Source organism: Lepisosteus platostomus, chromosome 17 (genome assembly GCF_059453375.1).
Source record: "Lepisosteus platostomus isolate fLepPlt1 chromosome 17, fLepPlt1.hap1, whole genome shotgun sequence".
NCBI classification, from domain to species: domain Eukaryota; kingdom Metazoa; phylum Chordata; class Actinopteri; order Semionotiformes; family Lepisosteidae; genus Lepisosteus; species Lepisosteus platostomus.
In genome coordinates, this window is record NC_142627.1 from 19430495 (window position 1) to 19457234 (window position 26740).

Sequence of the window (26740 nt, forward strand, 5' to 3'; positions counted from 1 at the left end):
AAACGAGCTTCCTGATATTCATTTTGCTGAATGTGGGAGCTGTGTTTTCATCAACCAGCTGATTGCAAAGTTCAATCATGTGATGAGAATGGTCTCCTTATTTGTAGCAGTGGTTGAAGCTGTTACTGGGCAAATAATCATTCATTGCTCAAGTCAAGTTAGACAAATGTCTTCTTAAATGGACTTGACAGTAATGCTGTCTAAATACCTGGCAGATTTTATCTCTGGTCATCTGACCACAAACTCCTATTAATAGAGTTCATGGTTTTGTGTGGGGTCAGTGCTGGTTCTAGAGCTTTCTCCTTTCTACTCCTCATTGTCCCTCTTGCTGTCATTACATTCATCAAGTGCCTGTCTAGTCTGCACGATCTCACAACGATAGTACCTATTAAACCCAATTTGTGGCAAAAGGTTTCCAAGGAATTTGATTTGCATGAATACAGTTTAACCAAAACCAATGTATCAATCGTACATGTCTAAATAAGTACAACATTTTCACCATCTTGTACAGTATTTGGAATCTGGGTAATGCTCTCCTAGAAATTTTAGAAGTGATGCACTGTATAGATTAGGCTACAGGTTTCTCTTTTAAGAAGTTTTAAGTGGTAATAGTTTTCTAATCCTTGAATAATATCAGGACTCATTAATGTAGTGGTTCAGCCAAATTCTTAAAATCAAGAGTGGAGTCTAGTAACTAAAAACAAAAATATGTAATGCAATTGTTGGTAGATTTCATATTCAATTTCAGCCAAACTGGATAGATTAGTTGGAGCATCAGATAGAGAATGTAGGTAATTTACAATGTCTCTGCACACAACTTCCAGTTTCTACAGTCCATGTCAGCCAAGTCTTTATTTCAGAGCTATATAAATTACAATAAATGCAAATTTTTTTAGTTGTAAATTTTTTAAAAGATGACTTTGATCATTTAAGAATACCTTTTTCTTATGCACAAATTAGTTTTCTTTAGAATGAAAGTTTGACAAAAAAAACTGCCGTTTGTTTTTTTATTAATATTGTCAACAAGAGACACCTTAAAAAATACACAAGACGTGTACAATGGAATCACACACTCAATGTAAGCAGACAATTGCACACCAACACACTCTTACTATCCAGACACACTGTGTACAATAAATAGAGAGAACACAGTTTTCTGCAAGTCTTTGGCTGTATTTGAAAATTCATTTCAATTTTTTATCTCATTTTGTTGTTGTGAACATCCAGACAAAACAAAACCTAAGAATGAACAATATATCTTAACAACTTGTTTTTTTTTAACGCGTCATATCCAACATAACAAAAATAACTGCCATTTCTCTTGGAATTTTACAAAAAATTTATAGTTTGTGTTTTAATTTTTTTCTTTTTTATGTTTTTATACAAAAAACTGTATACAAATCATGTTTCAAGTGAGACCAATACTATACAAATGAACAAATAAAAAAATGCAAAGCCATGAAATTTAATCACCAAGCACATATGAAGCAACTTATTCACCACATGGGAAGTCAGTCTGGTAAGGCCACACTAATTCAGTTTTAAACAAGCAGCAGCAAAACAATTAGAAAACAAATGGATCAATATACTTATCTATACTCTCCTAAGGCAAAAGAAAAGCCTTTTCAAAGCACTGGAGTTTAGTTTTGTTCACAGAGCAGAATGCACTTAGTCAAAAATCTATTTGCCTTTTGTTTTTGGTTGGACTGAGGACAACCAATGTAGTGTAGCATTAGAAACAAAAAGGGGAATAAGGACTACGTAAAATGATTTTCTTTGATCTCTGGTGTGTTGCCCATTCTACTGCTTATTCATTTCAGGCATGGGACATTCACACATTTCTTGAACTCTGTATTTAAGTCACTGGCCCACACCTCAGATGCACTGAGGCATTATGTATAGAGGAGTGCTTTCTGTAATATTTTCATTGGCTTCATACAGCATTCATGTCTTGACAGTCAGAAGAAATAACAAATAGGAAAAGTCAAGTGTCTCCTTTTATTCCAATAGGCAGGATCCCATTTCCCATTGAATTACAAAAGGGTTCTGGTGTACCTATACCCTTGCTGAGCCTCTGCTGCTTTCACGACTACAGAAGGGCCTCTTCAGTGCATGCCAGGAAAAACACAGAGGCACTGAACTAAAAGAGGAGATCTGAAAAACCTTAAAGGAAGGCAGAACCCATTTAGCTTCCTCTAGTGCTAGTACTGAAAACCAAATTCAGCTACAACATACATTCTCAATGTTCTCCTATGTCGATCATCTCCTTTAAGATGCTTGCCGTCTTCCGTTTCATTTATCTGCCCCCTAGGGTGCCTGACTTAACCGAGCTTTAAATATGCTGATACAAACAGTCCCTACCTCTAAAGACATTAATGCCAAGAGAGCTGAAAAAGGATTTATGTCAACCACTTCTATAATCAGATACAGGGTCTTCCAAAGACTGAGGCCTTATTATCTGACAGTGATAACACTCAGTTCCAGCACATCTGATTCAGGGCATCCCTCACCTGAGAGTCCATACAGGAGGACTCCTGTAGCATGGCTATCTTGTTGACTTGCTGACTGCTTTTCCTCATACAACATATCTGTCCTATTCAAACAAAGCCACACGCACAGAAAAACAAAGGGTTTTTACATAATATATTAAGTAATTAAAATAGTGCACATAGCAGTACTCAAAGTAAACAAATACAGCCAAATTAATTTAAAAATCCATTCTGCTCACTACAAATTCAAAAACGTCTTTCTACAAGATCACGACGTCTGACCCCTAAGCTTGTCCTTGATCTATACTCCCCTTTTCTTCAGCCCTACATAAAAGAATGTAACTCTTTTTGTCCGTTTTTACTAATGCCCTACTGTAGGAGAGCAAGGCCTGAGGGCCACCAATGGCTTCACAGACATTGCGAAGATCAAACTCATTTAAATTAAGATATGGCACAGTAGCTCATATTAATTTGGGCTTCAGTTCTGTAAGATTGCCATAGTGAATGGATTTCCTACAGTTTCAGAGGCCTAAAGAAAAGGAGCTGGTGCTGAAGAGAAAGCAGTGCTCTCACACCTGCCATACACAGCATGACAAAACCAACCTGGCTTCAGTGGGGCTATAGTTTGTTTTTAAATAAGTAAAATTGGCACATACTTGCTAAATTAAATTAAAAAATAACCACAAATATTTACACAATTGCAGTAAACATTCTTGGAAATGCAAACAGAGACAAGTGAACTGCTGGGCAACTCTCCACTGTGACCAATCACTGGTCATTCTGCAATCAGGCCAACTGGCATAATCAAAGAGTCAAAGTGCTTCACAACACATAACATTACATTAACACAAGGCAATGCCAGTACTTTTAAGCATCCTCCACTGTGAATATTTCATTTGTTCTGTGCTTTTACCTATCCAAGTTAAATATCTTGAAGCTAAAAAAAAAAAAAATCCACCCAAAGTGACCATTCTCATACAATGAATAAATACCCACTTACTCCCAAGCCACACTTTCTGACAAAGCAACCACTAGACACGGACATGACTCCTTTTAAACACACTTCACACCACCCTCAGCTTTCAAACGTGTGATCGTCAGTTACATAAAGCGCAAGATGAGACCAAGGGTTTTATGTGACAATAAAATATTAGCGTAAAATTATCGTCTGCTTAACGAAAAGACTGCATCTATACTGAGGCCTGGATATTTCATACAGGAACCTTGAGACTAAAAAACTAATACAAGCATTTCCTCTTTCAGAACCGCAGTTATGTTAATCACACAAACACCTTCAGAAATTCAGATAACATAGTTCTTGTGATTAATGTACCTAGGAAGTAGCTATAACCTGTAAAACTAGTTCCGACATCTTCCAAACTGTTTGACCTTTTATATAGATGTCTGATATATCAAAAAAGGGTATGTAATTGAAAAACATAATAGAGCAATATCATTTAACATTTAGATACTTCAGAATAAGTGCTGGTGAAATTCTCCTGACCAACGACTATAATGACACAAGTGTGCCTCGTAACCACTGAGAAATTCAATTTCTTTATAATGATTTGGCTCAAGCTGATGGAACTAGATTTGAAAATCTTAGAATTAAAGTATGAAGTATGATCAATACAATCACTTTGTTATTTAAATGACCAGTCTGTCTCGCATATCAAAAGAAGAAAAAAACTTTTATGAAATAAACTAATAAAATCTTATGCTACATCACGACAAAGAACTACTGCAGTACTTAGCAGTGTTATACACTATTCTTTCCTTCACTATGCAAGACTAAGTCCATCCTAATATACATTTTCGTGGGCATTATTTCATTTGCAACATTTGAGGTGAGGGGACTTTTGAGTGACTGGATAATTCAAGTGCTCTCTTTTTGCAACATGCACCTTCAATGTTTGATGAAGGTGTGTAAATAACATGTTAAATACTTAAATCTTATTATTGCCTTACACCACCTGTAGAGCAGGGTATCAGGTATTTATAAGCAACAATGTGATACCAAAGTCAAGGAGATACTAATTTGGATGGATTAAAAGACTGTTTTACTGCTTCATACGGTGGATATCTTCTGTGAAAAACTGCCTTTCAGTGAAAGCAATATGTTTTTAGTGACTTCAGTGTTTTACTGAGCATTAGCTTGAAGGTAACCATTGTCGGGCTGTGAACTGTGCAAAAACAAATCCATAAAAAAAGCAAAAGAAGCAAAAATAGCAATAATAACCGTACATTAACATTTATACCATTTAACATCTGCACCTCAATCTGAGGTTAAAAAATTGCCCTTCACATAACAGATTTCTCCAAGCATTAAGGTCACATACCTTTAAGGTACAAACAAAAACATGAACAAAAATACTATTCTTCAAGTTATAAAAATAATAATAAAATAAAAGCCTGTTTTGTCAACTTGGTCAGATTAATTCCTGCACTGTTTGTCACCCTTCTCAGACAGACGTCATGTGTATATCATCTCAGTGTGAACATCACCTGTCGGACACTATGAGGACCGTGTGGGCTCTGGTAAAGGCAAAGGCTTCGGCCCACTTTATCACATTAATGTCTTGGGTTGCAAGTGTAAGTTAAATGATCTCCTTCAGTCCTGAGCTAGCTTTACACATACATACCCTGACTGAGGTAAAGCAAGCAACGCAAAAAGCAATGTCACGGACTCCCATTTATTTCAGCAGAACCTATTTAGGGCTGTGCACTGGGGCCACTGAAATATGAGAGAGGTCGTTTTTGTGCTTTCCATATTGCTTGCCCTTCTAAAGTCATGTACATATCTGTCCTTACTCAAGTTCTTATATAAATGACTGTACACAGAATTCGAAAAAATGATTACGTGTTCACCGAGGGGAATAGTAAATAGGATGTACAATTTCTTCCTCTCTTTCTGCACCCAAGCGTACAGAAACCTACTCCTCCTCTTTTCCACAAGTTCTTACAGTCCTCGTCTCTGAGCTGTCGGCGGTGGATGTAGGAAAATGATAAATTAAAAATGTGTTTTAAAAACCAGCATGGCACCACCTAACATTCTAAGATGCTATTTACAGCTGCTTCCAGAACAGAGTCTGTGTCAGCCAGCGGCCCCTGGCTGTGCTCTAAAGGCTTGTCCGAACCGCGCCCCGGGTGTGGGGCAGTAGGAGGGGCGCTGGGCGGCACAGTGGTGCTGTGCGGTACAGGAGCTGGGGGGGCAGAGACAATGCTGCTGCTGCTATTATTGTTATTGTTACTGTTGAGGGAGCATTTCTGGGTCTTCTTCAGATCCAAGATGCTCTTGATCGCAGTCTCCAGGTGTTCACTGAGGGACACCTCCTGCTGGGGTGGGTCACCCATGGAGTCCTTGCAGCTCTGAGAGGAAGGAGAAGGCTGAGACGCTTTTCTGACGGCAGAATCCAACGTGCCCTTACACTTCGTGTCCTCCCTCCTGTCCTGCGCAGGGCTGCATCCCGATTGGCACTGTAACAGCGTGCTTGGAGTCAGACTGGCTTTTCTTGTATCCACCCCATCACCACATAGCTGCTTTTGCTCTGATCCTGGAGCCCCAGTTTTGGCCTCTGTGTCCTGGGGGCCCCCCGTTAGCCTTGGAGAAGAAGCCCCTTCCTTCTCAGTCCTGTTTGGAGGGGAGGGAGTTCGAGGGGCCAATGCTTCCTGTGCCACCTGCTCTGTGGGTTTGGCCAAGCAACAGAAGTCCTCCAGAAAGCCATCTGAAGTGAGATGACAGGACAATATTACCATCAAACTGCAACCATTTAGTACCTACTAAAAGAATAGGATGCCTAATCACAGTTTATCTCTGCTTGCTCGCATAAAGAGTACAGCCAGTGAAAACAGGACTACTGCAAACATTTCAGAGCTACACTGAACACTAACTATGGAATTATGCAGTTTTCGAAATTAAAAATTCTATACAGTGTATATATCTAAGACATTTCACATGGTTCTGTTCTGTCTCATTTCATGTCTTTATTCCGCTTAATCCCTTCATTCTTTTCCAAATTAAAATCTTTGTTCTTCAGGAGGACTAAGTATAAAACAGGCTTGTTATTAGGGATACGCCCTCATCAGGCTGCAAACACAAACACAGATGCCAACACACATCTTAACAGTTCTTAGCAAAATGATAAATATAAAGAGAACCTCTCTAAAGTTAACTTTACTTCTGCAAATAACAATGTTACCTGGATCCATAAGTGCCAGGCGCTTGTCCTGAGTAAGATTGGCTCTTTCTTCCTGATTAAAGGTTCTGTCAATCATCACCATTTCAGATGATGGACTCATTCGCTAGATGGAAACAGAAAAATGAACAATCTCTAGTATTTATTTAACTTCTCATCTATTTTAAACTATCTAGACTATCTAACATCTATTTCTCATCTAATGCCAGTAGTAACAATAAGCACACAAATGCTATAAGAGAAGACACTGCTCATGGGACTGGCCTTTTTCTTCCCCTGGTCATGAGCCGCTCAAGCAGCCTGAAAATCCTACTATATGCCAACAGAACACCTGGTTTTAATTCCAGACTCACCTTTCCCTCCACCAGCAATAGTCGTCTGTACTTGTTCAACATGGCTTGTGTGCGCTTCAGTACCTGTGTTGCAACTGCCTCAAACTCATTATCCACTGAAGAAGGAAGAACAGAAAGAAATTCAATTCTTCCATACCCTTCCATACCCAAGGCACATATTTTCTGCTTCATTCTTCATCTTAATTTTGGAATCTACACAGAATTTACTTGAAAAAAGTACTCATATCAAATGGGGAAACAAGCAGGTAATTAGAATACTGAGTATACTGAACTGTACTATACTTTACAGTTATTATGTTAGTTGCTTATTTTCTTGTATTGCTAAGTTCCAGAATTGGGCTCAAATCCAGTTTTTCAGTTTAATTCATTTTTTTTTTCATTCATGGAATTGGAAATGGCGATCTGTTTGAAGAATAAATTTTACAGTATATGAAAAACTGAAATTGACCTCAACCCTGCCAAGATCTTGCATGCTTGCAATGTACAGCATAAAACACACTTCTTTTGAAGGCAGATGATAATGAAGCACCTCTTTTGAAATCCTCATCAGTAGGCAAGGAGCCCTGAAAGACGTGGTAGGGCAGTAGCCTTTTGATGGCATCATCCACAGAGGAGAAGGGAGACTTGTCAACAGCCTGAACACTACCTTGGTCCTTTCGCAGTTGCTGGAGGATTCTGCACAAGAAAGAGCAGGGAGAATCACAAAACACAGCTGATCTGTAATGTCTAAACAAGTCTTATATACCACAAGCACACATCAGAATCATGTGCACACAAAACTTAAATCTTGACAGGCACGATTTGGGTACATTTATTTATTTCATGAGCCCCGTCCACACGTTTAACAACTGAGTTCAAAACCGATTTACCTGAAGCCTAACTCAACATCATTAGAGTGTACAGATTACTTTGAAGAAACTGAGTTATTTTAAATCAATTACTGCTTTAGAACACAGCACTAGAAGATTGTAGCCCGGAAATCCCATGTAACATACTGTAAGTGTTTTTCTACTACGTATTGCAGGGCTTACCTACAAACATGGAAGTGGCAAATGAGTACAGCAAAGACGTAATGGAATCTTTTATCTAATTGGTAAGTAATCAGCATGATTGTTTCTGCTGAGAATACCATTTTGTCATTGTCAACTTTGTACAATTCACTTAGTATTTAAATATCAGGGACAAGTGCAACAATCAAAAGACAAAGGAGAATGCAGAGTCTTTGAAGTGTGCACAATTTCGGTTTAATTCAATACTTTGGCAAGTGATGCTTTATCTTGAGAGAAAACGTGGGTTTAAAGAAACAAGTGTTTATATATTTTTTTTAAATAGTATTAATTATATATTAATTAAATATGGTTAGTAACTGACAGAAATTAAAATCAAAGATACTGAAAGTGGCAAAAACACAGTTAAGACCATTTACAAAAGTGAACTCTGCTCATTCCCAAACATTCCCAATAAAATATGTTCTCACAACTAACACTTACAAGTTTCCCTTTGTTAACTGCTGAGAAGCAGGCCTCTTGTGGGCACTGATCTGCAAGAAATAAAATAACGCTGTTACCAAACCAACTGTGTTATCCGTAGCTTTGTTTTATAACAGCCTCTTCAATGGAGAAAAGGACACCGTTATCTAAATAACTGGGGTGAAACCAGTGAAAACACCTTCTCCCAGTGAAACAACTTAATTTTCGAAAAACATATTCAAAACCTGACCAAGTGACATAATGGGGAAGACAAATTCCAGAACAAGTTTCCATTTTCAAAATACGATGCAAAATGAACCATAAACGGGAAGTCAAAGCGGCTCTGACTGTATGGGTCTGAACCAGCCATCATACCTGAGTGTTCGGCTGATGCTGGACCTCTGCTTTATTTGCCAGGTGCACATTATCCAAAGGTGCTGACGCTGCACTTAAGCCTTTGTTAACTGTGAATCAAAGAGGAAAAACGTTGACTCCACTGTACAACTGAACATGAGTTAAGGAAAGAAAGTTTAATATCCAAAAAAAGTTATCACTCATCACATACTAAATTCAGTGCTAAAAATTTCTCAAGTAACAACCTGTTTTTTTTCCCTTTAATACAATTCTCTCAGCATTGTTATTTACAAATGTCTCTTTTAAAAGGTTCGTCTCCAACAGGTATTGCTTAAAACAATACTACAATATTTAATTTTTCATTTAAATTTCAGGATCGGTCTTAAAAACTCCCCCTAAAAAATACTTTGGATTTTAATGAAAACAGAAGGCAAACACAAAAGACGGAGCACTCTGGTTTTGAGAGACCAGCAAAGAAGAGGAGTAACCGTGGTGAGTAGGCTTACCTTTGTTACCGAGAAGGTTAGCCAGCTGAGGCTGTCTGAGGCCGTCTTGCAGCTTCGGAAAAAGTCCAGCCTCCTTCTGAGTCTGCACAGCAGGGAAACAAAACTGATTACAAGCAGATCATTGGTGCAAAACAGTGATAGTGCTGCTTGATTTCTTTTGTAAGCATACAACATTGAGCTCCTTACCTCTTCCATGACATCAAAACTCATTTGATGATGGAGTACTAAATTATTGTTAAAGTTTTAACTCAACATCGTAGACATTGTTCCCTCATTAAACAGCTCCAAACTCAAAGCAAATAAACAAATGTAGCCCAATACCTGATTCTGCCCAAACTGCTGTGTTTCACATTGCTGGTGTTGCTGCTGCTGTACCTGCTGGTGCTGTGCTCCTTGATTCCCTAAAGTTTGAGAACTATTGACTGCTTCCTCTGATGCCGGGGCAAAGAATCGGTGGCCCATGTTGGCAGGAACCTGCTGTCTAACTGGGGCCTGTTGCTGTTGCAGGTTCTGTTGGGCACTTGCTCCCTGAACAGCCTGTTGTGACTGAGCTCCATAACCAGGGTGCACAGAACCTGCTGAGTTTATAACTGCAAACCTGTTTGGAATCTGCATGCCTTGAACCATGGAGGACCCTGCCTGCCCACCAGGAGGGAACCCCGGCCTGGCTTTGGGTACATTCCCATGGGATGCTGAAAGATGTACCACTGTCTGAGGGGGTTGCTGCAGCTGGCTGCTCACCACTCCCTGATTGACAATTAGCTGCCCTCCAGAGGAAGCAAAGTTCTGCCCAGCAACCAGCTGCACAGATGTGCTCTGATTGGCCAGGATGGCCCCAGAGTAAGAGGGGTTGGCTAAAGTCCTGTTGCCAAAAGCTTGATCAGCAGGGTTGTGGATCAGTTGAGCCTGCTGGGTCTGCAGAACCTGTCCATTCAGGGCCTGGATGCTGTGCGTAGCTGTGCAGCTTGGAGAAATGGAAAGAGATGTGGGGAGCAGGAACTGGTTTTGATGCAAACTGGACTGTTGCTGGTGCTGGGCCCCCATAGGAGACTGGATGACGATACTGCCGGAATGATTGATCACTTGGTGCCCTGACGTGGGCTTCCTCAGGCCTGGCTGGTTGACTATGTTGAGTGTCATCTGCTGCGATTGCTGGGACTGCTGCTGGCCTGCCTGCGGGGAATTTGCAGAGGCATAGGGACTGCTCTGCTGTGCTTGATGCTGTGATGGTGGAGGCTGTATTCCTAAGCTGCTGATGTTGTAGACAGTCTGATGCCCCACCTGGATAGGCTTCGGCTGAATGCTTATAGGACCTTTTAGGTTTTGGTTCATAGTGCTCAGAGGCTGGGAGGAAGGGCCTCTCTGAATGATGATGTTCTGGACCGGTATAGGCGCTTGCAGTCCACAGCCCTTGAAAGGCATGGAAACCTGACCCGGAGCAGAGTTGCTGAACATGGGTCCACCTCCAGCATTGTGGCTTGGCTGTCTTTGTACCAACAGCCCTCCACCCATACCTGGAGAAGAAGGCTGTCCTGGCTTCAGCAAGATCTGAGGCCGATCCAGGTTGTTGATAGTCATCATGGGGGGCTGAGTGTTGAAGGAGCCCACCAGCTGGATGTGGCCTGACGGGCTGCCATTGTGCAGGTGCTGGGGATGAACCTGGTGAATGAAGCCATGCGGCTGCATGCCAGGAAAGTGACTGCCAGCGGGCGGTTGCAAAACAGGCAGGTGGGATAGCCCCATGGCACCAAAGCTGGAGTTAGGCACCACCTGCTGAGAGAAGGGCTGCCCAGCCACCCCCAAGGAAGGAGAGGAGGACTCCAGGAGCGCCTCCTGCGCAAGCGTCTGCTCTGTGATGTCTGCCTCCTGAAGGGATTTCTGCAGGATGTCGAAGGGCTGCTCCTCCCCCAGCTCCCCCATAGAGGGAGAAGCACCCCCTAGCTCCTCCTCTATGAACTGCAGGCTGTTGGAGAGCTGCAGTCCATCGCCACCTGTGTTCCCCAGGTGGTTACTCACATCCTTCAGAGTGGAACTGGGGTCTGCATTCTGCACAGCAGGAGAAATATAATGAATTAAACATAAAACAAGAATGAAAAATGCTACATAGAAAACAGAACAAGAAACAACATTTTAACTTGATGTTTAACTGAAGGCACTGTATCTACACTACTAAGCTTTCTGCTTAGTCCTAAAATAATAAGCATTTTGTTAATTAAATCATAATAGAGCATCTAAAAGGAGGTATGATTTGCACTGCGTCAGCAAGCTCTGAATTATGACAGAGTAAACAGGAAATAATGTCAGACTTCTGTGAAATTGTACTAAGTCTGTAGACTTACAGTGCCATATAAAAGGAGATGAAAGCAATCTGTCATCTTTATCACTGCCATAATCTACTTCTTTCTGTGAAGTTACCTATACTATGCAAGCACAGCCAATGAACTCACTGAAGCGCTGGCGAAGAGTGAATTAGCTGAACCGAATGTAGCACTGTTCAGGTCATCTTCATCAATCTGGAAAGAGCACCGAGTGTTAATTGTACTCCCTTATAGCAAAGGATCATAGAGAAGTCAGCTCTATCCCAATTTAATTGTCTAAATCATCTTACAAATGTACAGCTGAAGGAAACCATTAACACCTAGTACTCAAGTACAGACTACCTAAAGTGTTTTCAACACTTAAACATTATATTGTTTTTGATGTACATGCAACAAAAATAAAATATATCCAAAAACACTGTGGGAGATTTTCAGTTTTCTTCATATGGTGGCTCAGTTTTCATTAATCATAATTATGATAGACCCCACTGAGAATACGTCTCTAGCATGATTCACTTTTGCAGAAGCAGGGCGATTGTGAAACATATTTATTAATTGATCCCTGAAGAAATGAAGGGATTTAAATTTAATGAACAAGAACAGCACACTTACTGATTTACTGTTTGAACCATGAAGATAATCATTTAATGCCTGCACGTCTCTGTGTGAGAAAAATAAAAGAGCTGAAACTTCTCATTGCGATACAATCTCATCAACAGTCCAAGAGAAAACATCCTGAATCATTACATCAGACCACAAATCTCCAAAAAGCTACATTCGAATTGATTACTTTGGCAAAACCAATATGGCAAGGAATCTGTTACATGCTGCTTGTGTGCATACACATTTGCTTTTGCTTGAATTGCACTTCGTAGAGTTTGATAAATGAGTAGACTCTTACCCTATAATATCTAGAAGACGGCGGTCATCATCATCATCCATGACAACTACAGTTTTGAGAACATCATGTTAATTTTGATGATGAGACAGAAAATGTTATTTAGCCAGAAAAAGTACAAAAACTCTCATTGTTTCTACAATTTGCTTCTAACTCTATAACCCCTGATGCTGAAGTCAAATGTCTTGAGGTTAATTTACATTAAATATGATGCATTAATACTGATTAATGTAATACAGTTGTATCTACAGATTAAAAATTCATGTAAAATAAGACTGCAATCAATAAAGATATAATGAAAACAGGTTAACATAAGAAAATCAGTATTGTCTTTAAAGACCAATGTTTTTCCAAAGAGTGAAAAATCCTCTCTAACCAGAACAAAATGATCCAAATGTGCATGTTTGATTTGTAGACTTTCTACGTGTCTTTTTTAATCAAATGTGCTATTGTGTCCAATTTTTGCAGCATAAATAATTTGACTGAGTTTTTAATCATTTTTTTCTCCACAAAGGTAACAACAAAAATCTTTTAAGTTAAAAGAGAGGCATACACAGAAAAAATGCTGCTTTCGTGTATCGGTACTGACTAAATTTCAATGTAACAGCTATTATAAAGAGATGCACTACAAATAAATATAGGCAACACTTACTGATTTCCAAGCCACTTCATGAAGACAATCATTTAACACCTTTAAGTTCCTGTGTGAAGAAAGAAGGGAGGTTCATCACGACACATCAAGCTTATTGTACAGTGATGAAAAACCTGCTCTGGTGTCAGGCATGGACAGGGTTCAAAGAACTTTAGGATCAAGATGGCTTTCTCTAAAATACATTTGCAAATCACCATGGCAAGGAAAACCTCTAGGTCATAATGTGCACCGTATGTGAAACAGTTTTGGGGCACCATACTGACAAACTGAGATATACCACTATTCCTTGCTTATAGGCAATTATAAGGCTTTATAAGGCTTTGAGGTAAATATTTCCTAAAGGATTCCTAGTTCTCTCTTGGAGGTTGACCTGGACTATATATCTTCTTGATTTGTTACTGAAGCATGTTAACAGGTACTGTCAACATTGTTTCCAATGGAAGTGGTAACTGAACCAGTGACCTGTTTCTTTCCAAGAAATCAAAAACCATCTTCTTGACTACTTTTCAGTTTTGCTTCCAAAGAGGAAATTACATTAAGCAGAATATTAAAGATACAAAAACACACATGCGGTTTAGCTTATTGCCTTGAGACACTGCAATTTTTGACAAATGCAGTTCACGTTTTATCACTTGATCTAAAACATGAAAGAGATTTTTACTGTTTCAGTGCTCTCCACTTCAAAGAGATACCATAGATGCATTTTACATTCAAAAGGTCAATGAAGCAGTGAAGCAGCATTTTAACTGAGAAGCTACAGAGCAAGCAATATTGCTGAAGGGGTTTACTCATACAAACTTACATTGCAGAACTGCCTACATTCAAAATGAGCAACAAATAGAAATGGGCCATAGGAAATTGGCTAGTGTTATTTTAAACAGACACTAACAATGTTGCTGATGAAATACTGAACTGTGCGCTACAGAATGAACTTTCAGCAGTTCAATTAGTTACATGGCCATAAAAATTAGAAGGTTGCTACCTCTTAAGATTCCACTGTTGTACATTTTAAGGTTATGACAATGATGTTCATGTGGCATCACTGTACTTATTTATATTGGAGATGGAATGCTATCTGAACACTCTGCTATCTTTCAGATTAATACAGTATGTGAAGATTTAAAGTCCTATTAAATTACAAGTATGCTCCATAAAGTAAAATACTCCACAAGTATTTACATAAAAATTAACACACTTCATACACATTTACAAACGAATGCGGCTGTGCATCTTGGTAGTACTTTACATTGCTAGTGATATTACATCAAAACTGCAGCAAAATCAATTTATTTTATTTAAGTGCAATGCAAAAACAATAAGGGCTCATTAAAAATACAGTTAGATCATAAATTATCATAAAAACATTACAATCCCCAATTTTGAGTCAACTGCACATTGTAATTAGTGTTTGGAATTTGCACAGGACTTTGGAAAACAAAAGAACTTAATGTTTGCATTTATGACAGTTCACACTGCATTACCACAACATATCAGACCTTTTTTACAATCCTATTTAATAACAAAGATAGGCAATTATCACATATATCGCATTTCTGACAGATTGATCCTTCATATGTACATGCAGTATAGTTTGCAGCAAATCTGAGTTTTTATTTTTAGTGATCACACTAAAAAATAAAAATAAAAAAAGGTAAAAAACGCACGGCCACAGTCATTTGGACATATCATGTTTTAATCCCAAAGGTTTACTTTTTTACAAAGATTTTAAAAATGACACAAAAAGGCCTTGCCCTTTTTTGCAGTTCATAAAATAAAGAGAAGGCACAGCAAATGGAAAATGGCAAAACACACCAAGGAATCTGATATCAAAGTCACGTGTTCCAAGTATCGCTTTTAAAAAGTAACAGCCCAGATGGCATATGGAATACAGCAGTTTCATACAAACATTTCTGCACAACATTATTGATTACAGGGAAATTTGTGTGCTGCAATCTATTCTGAGACATTCCTTGCTGCAGTGTGCATTTATCTTCTTTGAAACATGGCATCATGTTTTTCAGTAAATAACTATTCTGGAACGCAAATGGTTTGTAGTTATTATTACCATAACATGAAATAGAAGAAAACTGATTAGACTACAGATTTAAGTTAGTTAAAAGCAACTTTGCTAAATTTAAGAAGTCTGGCTAATATTGTGACAAGGACTATACATACATAGCAATATAACCAGTACATTTCCATAAAGAGGAAGATTCTGCATGCATATCTGCTGTACAAAATGAGCGCTTGTTGTTGAAAGACATGAGAGTAACACACTCAAGACCCCGAATGCATACACATACCAGCAATACATTTTCACTAAAATGACGTATTTACACTAGAAGACGTATAACCACAAAGTGTCACATATGGCCAAACTAAGAGAATGAAGAAAAACAGCACTTAGTCTTAAACCACCCCTTTCTTAGTGTCATTTAAAAAAACTCACATATACAAACTGTGCTATATACAGCTATATTTTTTAATGTTGACCACAGTATTAACAGCAAAAATGAGAACGTTATTTAAATAAAACCAAATGCACGACAACTAATCATTCGCATCTTTAATTCACTCATGTCAACTGAAAAAGCCAAGACTCCCTGGAACTACCCAAATAAAAAAAATTAGCTAAAAAAAATATAGATCCTAGAGCTACAACCAACAAGGACACGTGTTTGCACAATGGGCAAACTCATGTAAGATTTCTAATTAAGACACAAAACACTGCTATTATATAAACTTGAAATGTGAAAATACTGTGAAAACCTTGAATTCTACAAGGATCCTTATATCTCTAATTCTTGATGTGAAAAGAGCAAGGACCCAAGACAGCTCCAGGGCAGTATGTTAACCAGAGTGTAATAAAGACTGCTAAACCCTGTCCCAGCTTTGGAATGCCCAATATAAATCATTGCAAACCTCTAACTGTATAGTACTGCATGTGAAGAAGCTCAAACAGAAGAGTCTTACATTGTACCTGAACATGGTTGAGTAGCCACCCAAAGAACACTGTTCAGTAGACTAAAATTACATATATAGCAAAAACAGTTTGAAAATTCAATTTCAATGCATATTTAGATTGGGATAGAACTTCTGCATTGGCTTGATCAGAAAAATACAATACCACTGCAAAAATTGTTTCACATTCATAGCAAATTCACGCAACAGTTATTTCTTCCTGCAAACCCCCATTGTATTCAAGAATTAAATATATAAGAAAAATCTTTTGTATCAATTGTTTGCAGTATTAGAACCATACTGTATGTTTCTCAGGCAGTAAACAATTGAGTGCATCAAAAAATACACTCTGAAACTGAGGTAGTAAAATATCTGCATTTCACATATTGGTTGAAACCGTTTCGAGAGTCGTTCAACAAAAATCGTTCGACTGAAATTATGGCTATAGGAAGCACGTGTAGAAAAGTTGTGTATGTCCTCTAGATCCTGAAGACTGGCTGAAACCAACTGCCCTTTTGGAATACTGTGGGGACTTCATATTTCCTCCAATTTATGTTAAAAATGTGATGAAGTAACCTTTTTGTAAAGATGCATGGTTCACAGCTAGTGACGAAAAAGCACAGCTTTGCACAGAAGTGACAGTGGAGGTTTTCAAATACAGCAAACAGCATTGATTAGTATTAAAATGGCGGCCGCCGGAGAACTGCGCCACAGACGCTGGCTGGATGCCAAGCAACAAAGACGTTTAATGAAATATAGTGTAACTAAATGTATCCCCTCGTATCTGAAAAAGTTTTAGACAAACTGTTTTTTTTCTCCCCATCAGTAAACTGACTTTAAAAATCGAATACATAAAATAAGGCCCAACTGAAAACAGCATTGTGATCAGCCATACTAGCCATTTCCGCACATTATGTAAGAATAACGATTCAAACATTATTCGATGTTGAAATGAAGCCTACTTAAGCTTCCGTCCTATAATCATAACACATATAAATCGGTTTTACGCTAGTCATACAAAGACATACTATCCCCCTAAAAAATCAATCATCATAAAAATACCAGTCAGATAATCTCGAAGGGCAGTTTACACGTAACATACGTAACAAATAGCAACACGAGTTTCTTTCTTAAAACCATAACGACCATTTCTCTTTGAAGCCTACCTTCACCATTGTTTGTAAAGAAAACTCCCGACATACATTTCAATTGTACCTCTTTATTTAGTAAAAAATAAAGCATAAATACAAAATAGCTTTCACACAAGCTTAAAATCGTATCAAAATGAAAATCTTTTTATTCGTCGTTCCAACTCCACACAGCTACAGTACATCATTTAAGATATCCTCATTTCAACCCTCTGCAAAAACACGAGCCGAGAAACGGTAACATATAGTTTTAAAAGCGAAAGATCTCAATGTATTGTAGGTGTTTTTAAAAAAGTGTCGTTTCCACGCGAGATAAGGGAAACGAAGATCCACGACAGGTAGATGAAACACTTTTAATGCTGCTAGAAATCAAAATGGAAAAGGGAGGAGATTTTTTTTCTATTTTTTCTTCCTCTCTGAATCTCTGATGGTGATCAAGGGGGCGTAAAACAAAAGGGAAAAAGGCACTAATTTTAAACCAGTTCAATCACTGAGTCACTGAAATATTTCTGTTACTCAATTTGCTTTGCATCAGCAAAAACACCCAGACTCCCCTCAGTCTCTCTCCAGCTCTTTCAGACCGAGCTCGAAAACCTATTATCCTGTCTTCGCCTTTTAGAAACGTAATGTATAGCAATTTTTAATGTCCAAAAATAGACTGAAATGACAGACAATCGTAGTCGCTTGTGATCACAAATCGCTTCTCATTTCCCTCTACGTTTCGTCGAGGTGAAGTCGTCCACTAGGCTTTCTTTTCGTTTCCCCTTTTTTTTAAACTCCATGTAGAAAGAGCCTGTTTTCGCTAAAACAAAACCTATATAATTACGAGCTACAAAAAGGGAGAAAAAAAATCCTGCTATGAATTCAAACCTCATTTTCGTTCTGCTTTTGTCTTCTGGTTTGGCCCTGAAACCTAACGTAGGCTTACACTTTCCCATTATTTATTTGGAAACCTCGGGTTTCTATTCATCGTCCCAAAATAGACTTAAATAATGGACAGCCATAAATATTTATTTAAATTTGCATAACATCAAGACGATTAAAAAAAAGAGGCAAGCCCTTGCTCCTGTCTCACCCCTCTTGAAACCTAATATCTCCATTTGGCAACTTTTAATTTGCTCCCCCTCCTCCTCCTCCTCTCCCTCTCTCACTCTTATATATATATTTTTCTCTCTCTCCTTTTTTCTGTCTCAGATAGATTTTTTTCCCTCTCTCTCACTCTCTTCCCTCCCCGAAGGAAGGGGAGGAAGGAGGTTGTGTGTTTTTTTTCCTTGAAATTTTTATCACAAAATTATAATACACTCAAAGGGAAACTCACCGTCATGAAAAAGCAGTGCCTTGTCAACGGGGTTTCCTCGCCATCACATCAGGGGCCGGCGGGGCAGTGCCGCTCCTGCAGTCAGCAGCAACTGCAAGCAGGCAGCCCCGAGGAAACTACCACTAGCATTGCACACACATACCGCTCAGTGCACATGAAGAAATAGCGAGGAGAAATTGTTAAAGCTATGCACACTCTAAGGAGCATACAGTACCAGCTGATTGATTCACGTTTTTATTTATCAAAGAAAAGCAGCTTTGGAAAAAATCTCATTGAAACGCGCCGTTTTTTTTGTAAAAGAAAGCAACTCACTAGTGAATTCAGGAAACGTAACTTGCAAAACTTCAAAAACTCGGACGCGAGGGGGCGGGGTAAAATAAAAAAAGGCACTTACTGTACAGTGCATCTGTACATTCAACCTGCGTTCAACGGGACATTTTTCTGGGTTTTTGGTTTGTGAAACGCTTATGTGACGTGTTTATTTAAAATTCATACCGTGAATCTAAAACGGGCTCATGTAAGTTTTTGTGGAGAAGTGAAGACCTTTTTCTGGGATCGTTGGAATACACAGGAACGAAAAAAGTATAATGTGCTGTTTCGGATAGAGAAAATGTAAATAGTTATATTTGTAATCGTGTTGATCACACTGCAAATTATGTATAGTTATAGGTCGTCTGGTAGTCTTTAGGTACTTTTGTATATATTGTAAATACACATTTGCAAAGATGTATAAGCTTACAACTCCTATCCTGTTTATTCTGGATAAAAAGGATATAAACAACAGGATGTCAGTTGTTCACGAGTGAATATTGCTCTAGCCTTTAGAAAGCAAAGTTCATTGAAAGGCAAAGGTCGAATGTCTTAGACAATACAAGCAAGGGTGGCATCTCATGTTTAACTACATTTGCGTTAGTGTTACAGTAATAAAGGGAGAGCAGACAGAAAAATCATATTTTGTGACTTGAATCCACTTGTTACAATTCCATAGAAGCAGTCTGATTGCAATCAGCCTTAAGATGCTACCTTGAGCAGTGGCTCTACCTCCACCTGTAACTGGCTATCCACTGTACATACTGATATCCATAAAAGTATGATTTTTTACATGCATGTGCACATTTAATAAGCGCTCTATGCACATCCACTAGTTGAGCTTAAATGCTATTGAGGTGATTTCTCTTTAGCTCTCCATGCAAGCTGCTGTGAAGTTTCATCAGCCCTCTGCATTTTCCCTGTAGTTCCTAATTCTCGTAATCAGAAAAACCTGAGGAATGGAACAATTGGAAGTCAAAGCTGTAGGAATTTACACATGGCAGAAATTCAGACAGGACTGCGCAGTCTCTGCTATCTTTACTGGATTTTGTTTCAGTGTACAGGAGTAGGACTGTTAATGGGTACAGGAAATCAGGGACATAAGGGCTGTAGAAAAAGAGGTGTCAAGTCACTTTTCTTAGTTATGACTCTGAAACTTCAAATGATGCGGTCAGTTTGGATCTGATGCAGAGCTAACAGCATTGGAGTTGCCTTCTTCACACAAGTCTGTCCTGAAAGGGTTTCTGTCTCTACCGCCCGCAGAACAGAACTAGCCATGCTCAGGAAACATTTGTGCAACTGTTTCAGGTCAGCACAGACCTTCTCTTAATCCAGAGGAGACAATAGTCTGTCCCCCAAAATTCATTTTTCTCTTTCTAACCTTGTAATATGAAGAAAAGGAAACTTTGGTCCTGGTTTGCAGGAAAAAGATGTATTTATATATGACTACTGTACTTTATAGCAAGGAACAACTGATGGTAAATATTATTAAAACTTTTTTTATTTAAAGCTGTACAATACTATATGTTTAGCCCTGAAACAGCTGTGGTTTTGCATTGCATTGCAGAATATCAGATGAAGACTAGCAAAAAGCCTACAGGCTGTGATGTACACATCAAACTAAACCGAGCACCACTTCAGACGTAAAATTAAACTGAAGGAAATTAAAAAAAATACACACAGGAAGTTCAGTCTTAATACATCACCTGCACAGTGGCATAGACAGTACTATATAGTTCTGTGTTTTCACAGTTAAATTATTTGACATTACAGTTTTCTTAATTAAAATACTCGGCAAAATTATTGTTAAATATTTTCTAAAGTACTATTTTTAGTATGACATTTACAAGCTATAAAATCTCAACAGGTTTGAGAATTGATTTTCTAATTAACATACTTATTGCTCTCACTACACATCACAGTGGCTCTTTGCAGTTAATTTAATTATAACGCCAGCCCAGCCTAAAAGTCTATTTTAAGATGTTTCAGGGAACTTCACACAAGCATTTTGACTGCTCTTACACTGAAACACAAAATGTGTTTTAAGATCCATATGATTGCACATAACTTTTAGGATTTTATACATTAACTTACAATATCACATCTACCACTGTTTACACTCCCTAAAGATCTATAGGAATTTCAGTATAGGAGTCTTGTGAATTGGAGGCAGTGCAATGTGGAGATACATGCGTCATTGTTTTGTTGTAGTTTAAATAAGCATTGAAAAATTTTCTTGGTTTTGAAATTCGGCAATTATAATTACTTTACGTTTACATTGGTAAATGACCTCAAAGCATAGGAATTAACATTAAAATGAATACTTTAAAAATTCATATTTTTAAAATATAGTTAATAATTTGATGGTACAACATGCTCATCTTCTTTGTGCTTTTCTTCTGACATGTTTTCACACCCTAGCCATCAAACAGGACTGACAGCTACTGTAGTGCTTTCAGTTTCTACATAGACAAATTTTCACTTCACTCAAGAATCTCTTTGTGTTTCTGTTGACTGTTATAAGATTCTAATGTCAAAGGTTGTACTGTATAACTGTCTATTGGCTAGATCCTGTGTAACCAGTAACTGCCATTTCCCAGCCCCATAGAGCACACCCAAGTGACTGTGTACACAACATTCCAGAGGTGTTGGGTTTCAGCTAGCCTCACCAGTGAAGCTGTAGCAAGCTCTTGTGTTCAATGGCTGTCTGTCTTTCTTTATCTCAGTTTATCTAGTCAGAAACAGCATAGCCATAAAATAAAGACTCATTTACACAGTACATATATATCATCGATGCATGTTCCCTCTGTTTAGAACTATAGCTAAGATTTTACAGCTGCATTCTCATAATCAAAAACTAGGTAATGTCCAAAAACTGTGCTAGTAAAATGCGTAAACAAATATGGAGACATAACCTTAAAGACTTTAGTTTAGGAAGGTAGGTGACTATGGAAGAGGTGTTAGTGGGGCCAGCAGGGGGTGCTCACCCTGCGGTCCATGTGGGTCCTAATGCCCCAGTATAGTGACGGGGACACTATACTGTAAACAGGTCGCTGTCCTTCGGATGAGACGTAAAACCGAGGTCCTGACTCTCTGTGGTCATTAAAAATCCCAGGGCGTTTCTCGAAAAGAGTAGGGGTGTAACCTCGGCGTCCTGGCCACATTTCCAATTGGCCCTTACCAATCATGGCCTCCTAATAATCCCCATCTATGAATTGGCTTCATTACTCTGCTCTCCTCCCCACTGATGTGTGGTGAGCGTTCTGGCGCACTATGGCTGCCGTCACATCATCCAGGTGGGGCTGCACACTGGTGGTGGAGGGGATCCCCATTACCTGTAAAGCGCTTTGAGTGGAGTGTCCAGAAAAGCGCTATATAAGTGTAAGCAATTATTATTATTATTATTATTATTATTATTCAAATTCCTGTTTTAATGCAACAGAGAGAATACAAAGTTAGGAAGATAACAGCTGCTTTTCCTGGGAAGGATTGTAGCATCCTGGAGCCCGTTTCAGAAGCACAGGACACAAGGCAGGACTACAGCTTGACCAGGACACTAGTCCATTATGGGGCATACACATACACATAGATATTTTAGTGACACCAATTGACCTAACTAGCATATCTTTGGTAGGCAGTTTCTTTTTTAAAAAAAAAAAACATTGTTTTCTTAACAACTTAAAACTATTATCAGTGCTTGTGTTTTTCCAAATAACTCTTTAAAAAGAGAAAGAAACGTTATCTTCCATTTACCTCAAATGAATTGGCTAACACACGTGATTGTGATTTTAATGAATTTGCTTAGAGAAATGCAGATTCCAGTTTCAACCTGGATGATTTGTTGAATGCAACAACAATGACAAGGGTGCGATAAGCTTTTAAACATTTGACTCCTGTTGGTACCTCTAACCCACGTGGTGTGCTGATTGTCGTTTTTCAGCTGAGCCGTCTTTAATTAGTAAAGGTCATTAAAGAGAAATCAATTGCTGTAATTAGATTTGTTTTGTTGTCTTAAAGGGCTGCCTGTTGCTAATTCCCCTCTGACGTTGGTCTGTGGCTAATTTCCTTTTTGTTTTGTCTGGGAATAAATCTGGAATGCAGGCTAGCCTGGATTTGCTGTTCTAATAGCTTTGCCTCTCCTGGAAAACAACAACACATAGATGCCATACAGTAACTAAGAAGGATGAGGGGGATGTGTGTAAGGCTGCTACTCTGGCTACAAAAAGGTCTTCTTTGTACAGTTAGTATAATTATTAATACATTTAATAATTAATATTAATAATAATTAATAATTATACTAACTGTACAAAGAAGACCTTCTTCTTGGGCATCAGTTTGTCTCGCTTCTCGCCTTTGCAGTTTCTGCAAAGGCGAGAAGCGAAACAAACTGATGCCCAAGAAGGTCTTCTTTGTACAGTTAGTATAATTATTAATCCCACATCACCTTGAAGTTGTCCTCTTTTTATCTTGTTTGTGCCATAAAAATCGTTTTACTAAAAGGATTGTTTGACAGATACACCAGTACTGTAGGGTGGTAACAGCACTTGTAAGACACTTAAAGGCTTCTTAAACTAAATCTTAGTAATAGAAAATAATGGGGGTACTTTCCTTTAGTTTAAACCTGTGCAAAAAAAGCATATTTTGTGGCATACCATAAACGACAACATGAAAATCCTTAATTGCCACTAGTGTGAACGTAAAAGGTTTCATTTATAACATTAATAACATCCAGGTTGATTTATAACATCCAGGTGGATGCTGCACATTGGTGGTGGTTGAGGGGAGTCCCCATTACCTGTAAAGCGCTTTGAGTGGAGTGTCCAGAAAAGCGCTATATAAGTGTAAGCAATTATTATTATTATTAATTTGCCCATTGTCCCTCGCTGGAGAAGAAATATTTTATGCCCCAATCCAGGTTTAACATTTTCAGTTACTGTGAGCATTGGCATTGATCACATTAATCATAAGAGACGGGGAAACAGTTCCGTCATTAGTTGCTAGTAAAGCTACTGGTGGTGCTGTTTATGGTAACCGAAATTCACACTTCCCGTGCGAACGCTTGAGGATCTTTCAAGGCGTCCTCCAAAGCCAGTGTCCTGTGTCTTTAAGACGATATAACACCTGACCTTTAACCCAGCCAAGTGGTCCAATGAAACGAGAGCTCGCTTGAAAGGAAATTCGATATTTGACCAGTCAGAGGACGGTTTGTTAGGAAGTGATCAGAAAAGCTGTGGAGTACTTCCTTTAAACACAAAAGTCCATGTTATAATGGAAGCCGTCGTTGCATCGGAGAAAGGGGCCTGTCATGCCAATGAGGACGAGGAATCGAGCGGAAAATCCAATGTTCCCGAAAGGCTGCTGAAGAGGGATCAGGAAAGGCAGGAGGAGCTATTAAGGCGCAAAGAGGCCAAGGAGAGCCTGTCCGTCAGAGAGGAGAAAAGCGACTTCTTCACTAGCGCCTTCAACAAGGACAAGGCAGCAATAGAGGATGTGCTGTCGGGCTGTACTGAGGGGGATGGAGGCACGACAGCTACCGTTTTAGAAGAGGTGTCTTCCAGGATACAGCAGCTGCAGAAATTTCTCAACGACAGCATGGCGTTCCTCACCCAGTACGAGCTGAGACAGGCTCAGGCCTCACTGCAGAAACTGCAAAGCACCCTAGGCGAGAAGCGAGACAAACTGATGCCCAAGAAGAAGTTCGCCTTCCGGTCGCGCAACGCGGGGACAAGCAAAAGTAAGGAGAGTCCCGATTCTAAGAAGGAAGACTCGCCGGGCTCCACTGCTGTTGATGGGACGGAGGGTCGCGCCGGTGGCAGCAGTGGGCCCATGGCTGTGGACGGTGTTAATAGTGAGCAGTGCGGCTTGTCAAATGCCGACTCGCAGGTATTCGTGAAAGGGGCGGATGAGATTCAGCAGAGCGACGTGCTGCTGACTCACCTTTCAAACTGCAAAGTCAAGCTGTTGGGCTCCCCGAGTACCCTGCACATCAAGCACGTCAGGGACTGCGAAATTTTGTGCGGGCCTGTATCCAGCTCCATATTCCTGGACCATTGCTCGGGCTGCACCTTCGCTTTCTCCTGCCAGCAGCTGCGGACCCATAACACCACGGATTGCCAGGTGTACCTTCACGTCACCAGCCGGGCTATAATTGAGGATTGCAGCGGAGTGCGATTTGCCCCATTCACTTGGAGTTACCCGGGTATGGAGGCCGACTTTGAGGTCTCCGGTCTTGACAGGGCTAAAAACAATTGGTCTCAGGTAGATGATTTTAACTGGCTGTCCGCTGAGAGTCCTTCGCCTAACTGGGGTGTTATACCCGAGCATGAACGGAAATCCGAATGGGACTGAATTATGAAGTAACTTGCTAGCACTAAGTTAAGAAGAGCGAATCGTTGCACTGCACCTATTTTTGTGTGTCTTCAGATTAACAGAAGGGCTGTTATCTTTGTGTCCTGAGCGTTGCTTGCTTTTGTGAGATTTCTTATCCAGCTGGGGCTTTGGCACATACAGTACATCAGCAAGTAGAGTTGAATCTGGACTGTTGAAGACGATAAGAAGGTTGACAGTTGAATGTTATCATCAAATGCAACACGTGTTCATTAAAAGGTGTTCACCATATGACCCTTTATTTTATTAGAGGAGCTTAAAAGAACTGTAGTATATCAATGTTCTACATTACATTTGGCTTTTTACAGACATGCTCCCCTGTTAAAAGTGTTCTTTTGGTTGAGACATTTTAGAAGTTCAGTTTTACTTTACTAAGCCTAAACATTAGTGTCCCCTTAATACTTTCTATGATTATGAAACAATAGGTTAAAAAAATCTCTTGATTAATTAACTGGCTTTCAAAATATTACAAATCAGCTTGAAAGAGAATGTGAGGGTACTTTAGTCTTTTGAATACCTACAATACATTATTAGAAGAAAAACCTGTTAAGTCGTAATTTAAGTGATCTGTGGCATACTGCAAGATGAGTTATTTGATTATCACCTTACATACTATAAGATTAGTGATTTTTTAAAGTATAAAACCTTGCATAAAATGGAGAGCATGAATGTAACAAGATTAATTATTTATAGTTTAAGTTTGCTTCTCCTGTGAATTCTTTCATAACTTTATAATACATCAGATGCCATTTTCAAAATAATCATAGTAAAATGATGTATACTAAGATCCAACAAAGAAATGGATCTGAGAAGTCAACGACCTAAAATGTGCATGAAGGAATTGGATGCAGAGAGTCACTTAAGGGTAGGGGAGCATTTTATTCTGTAGAATATCACAAAAATATTTCATAAGGAAAAGCATACACCATGTAAAAAACATCTTGCAATCACCTCCAAGATGAATGTCTCTGTAAGCAATATCCAATAAGTTGCATTTTTTCATAATGTCGATTGCTTGATGTGATCTGTTCACAATGAATTAAATTTCAAGTATCTTGGATCAGCAGGTCCAGAGACATTCTTCTATACCCACATTGTACAGTGCCCTCCCTGTCAGGCAAAAATATGCTCTTGATGAGTGCAGATCTACTGGCGCTTGTTTATCAGTGTATACTTCAGGAAATACCAGAGGCATGGTTTGTGAGCTTGTTTGATCAATAGTCTCTTTTGTTGCTTGTAATTGTGATGTGATGCAATGCAACTTCTCATCACCGTTCGGAGCCCATGTAACTGACAAACGTTCCAAATTAAAGGAAAACCACTTACTGTTACTCTGCTTTCCGAGTGTTGCTTAGTTTATTTTTACACGGTTTAGCCTTGAT

The 26740-nt window shown here is 39.0% G+C and overlaps 2 protein-coding genes across 2 annotated transcripts; one reads left to right on the forward strand and one right to left on the reverse strand.

Moving 5' to 3' along the window:
* Positions 1 to 993: 993 nt before the first annotated feature.
* On the reverse strand, positions 994 to 19294 carry bicral (BICRA like chromatin remodeling complex associated protein). Its single transcript, XM_088610173.1, has 13 exons — positions 18663 to 19294; positions 13236 to 13284; positions 12587 to 12632; positions 12298 to 12346; positions 11815 to 11880; positions 9689 to 11413; positions 9368 to 9449; positions 8883 to 8971; positions 8529 to 8578; positions 7568 to 7713; positions 7039 to 7133; positions 6689 to 6791; positions 994 to 6214 (listed from the first exon to the last, which is right to left on the reverse strand). The coding sequence occupies exons 3-13, from the start codon at positions 12625 to 12627 to the stop codon at positions 5535 to 5537; spliced, it is 3126 nt and encodes a 1041-aa protein (XP_088466299.1). The 5' UTR covers positions 12628 to 12632; positions 13236 to 13284; positions 18663 to 19294; the 3' UTR covers positions 994 to 5534.
* Positions 19295 to 24157: 4863 nt separating this feature from the next.
* On the forward strand, positions 24158 to 26689 carry tbcc (tubulin folding cofactor C). Its single transcript, XM_088610174.1, has one exon. The coding sequence runs from the start codon at positions 24240 to 24242 to the stop codon at positions 25317 to 25319; it is 1080 nt and encodes a 359-aa protein (XP_088466300.1). The 5' UTR covers positions 24158 to 24239; the 3' UTR covers positions 25320 to 26689.
* The last annotated feature ends 51 nt before the right edge of the window (positions 26690 to 26740 follow it).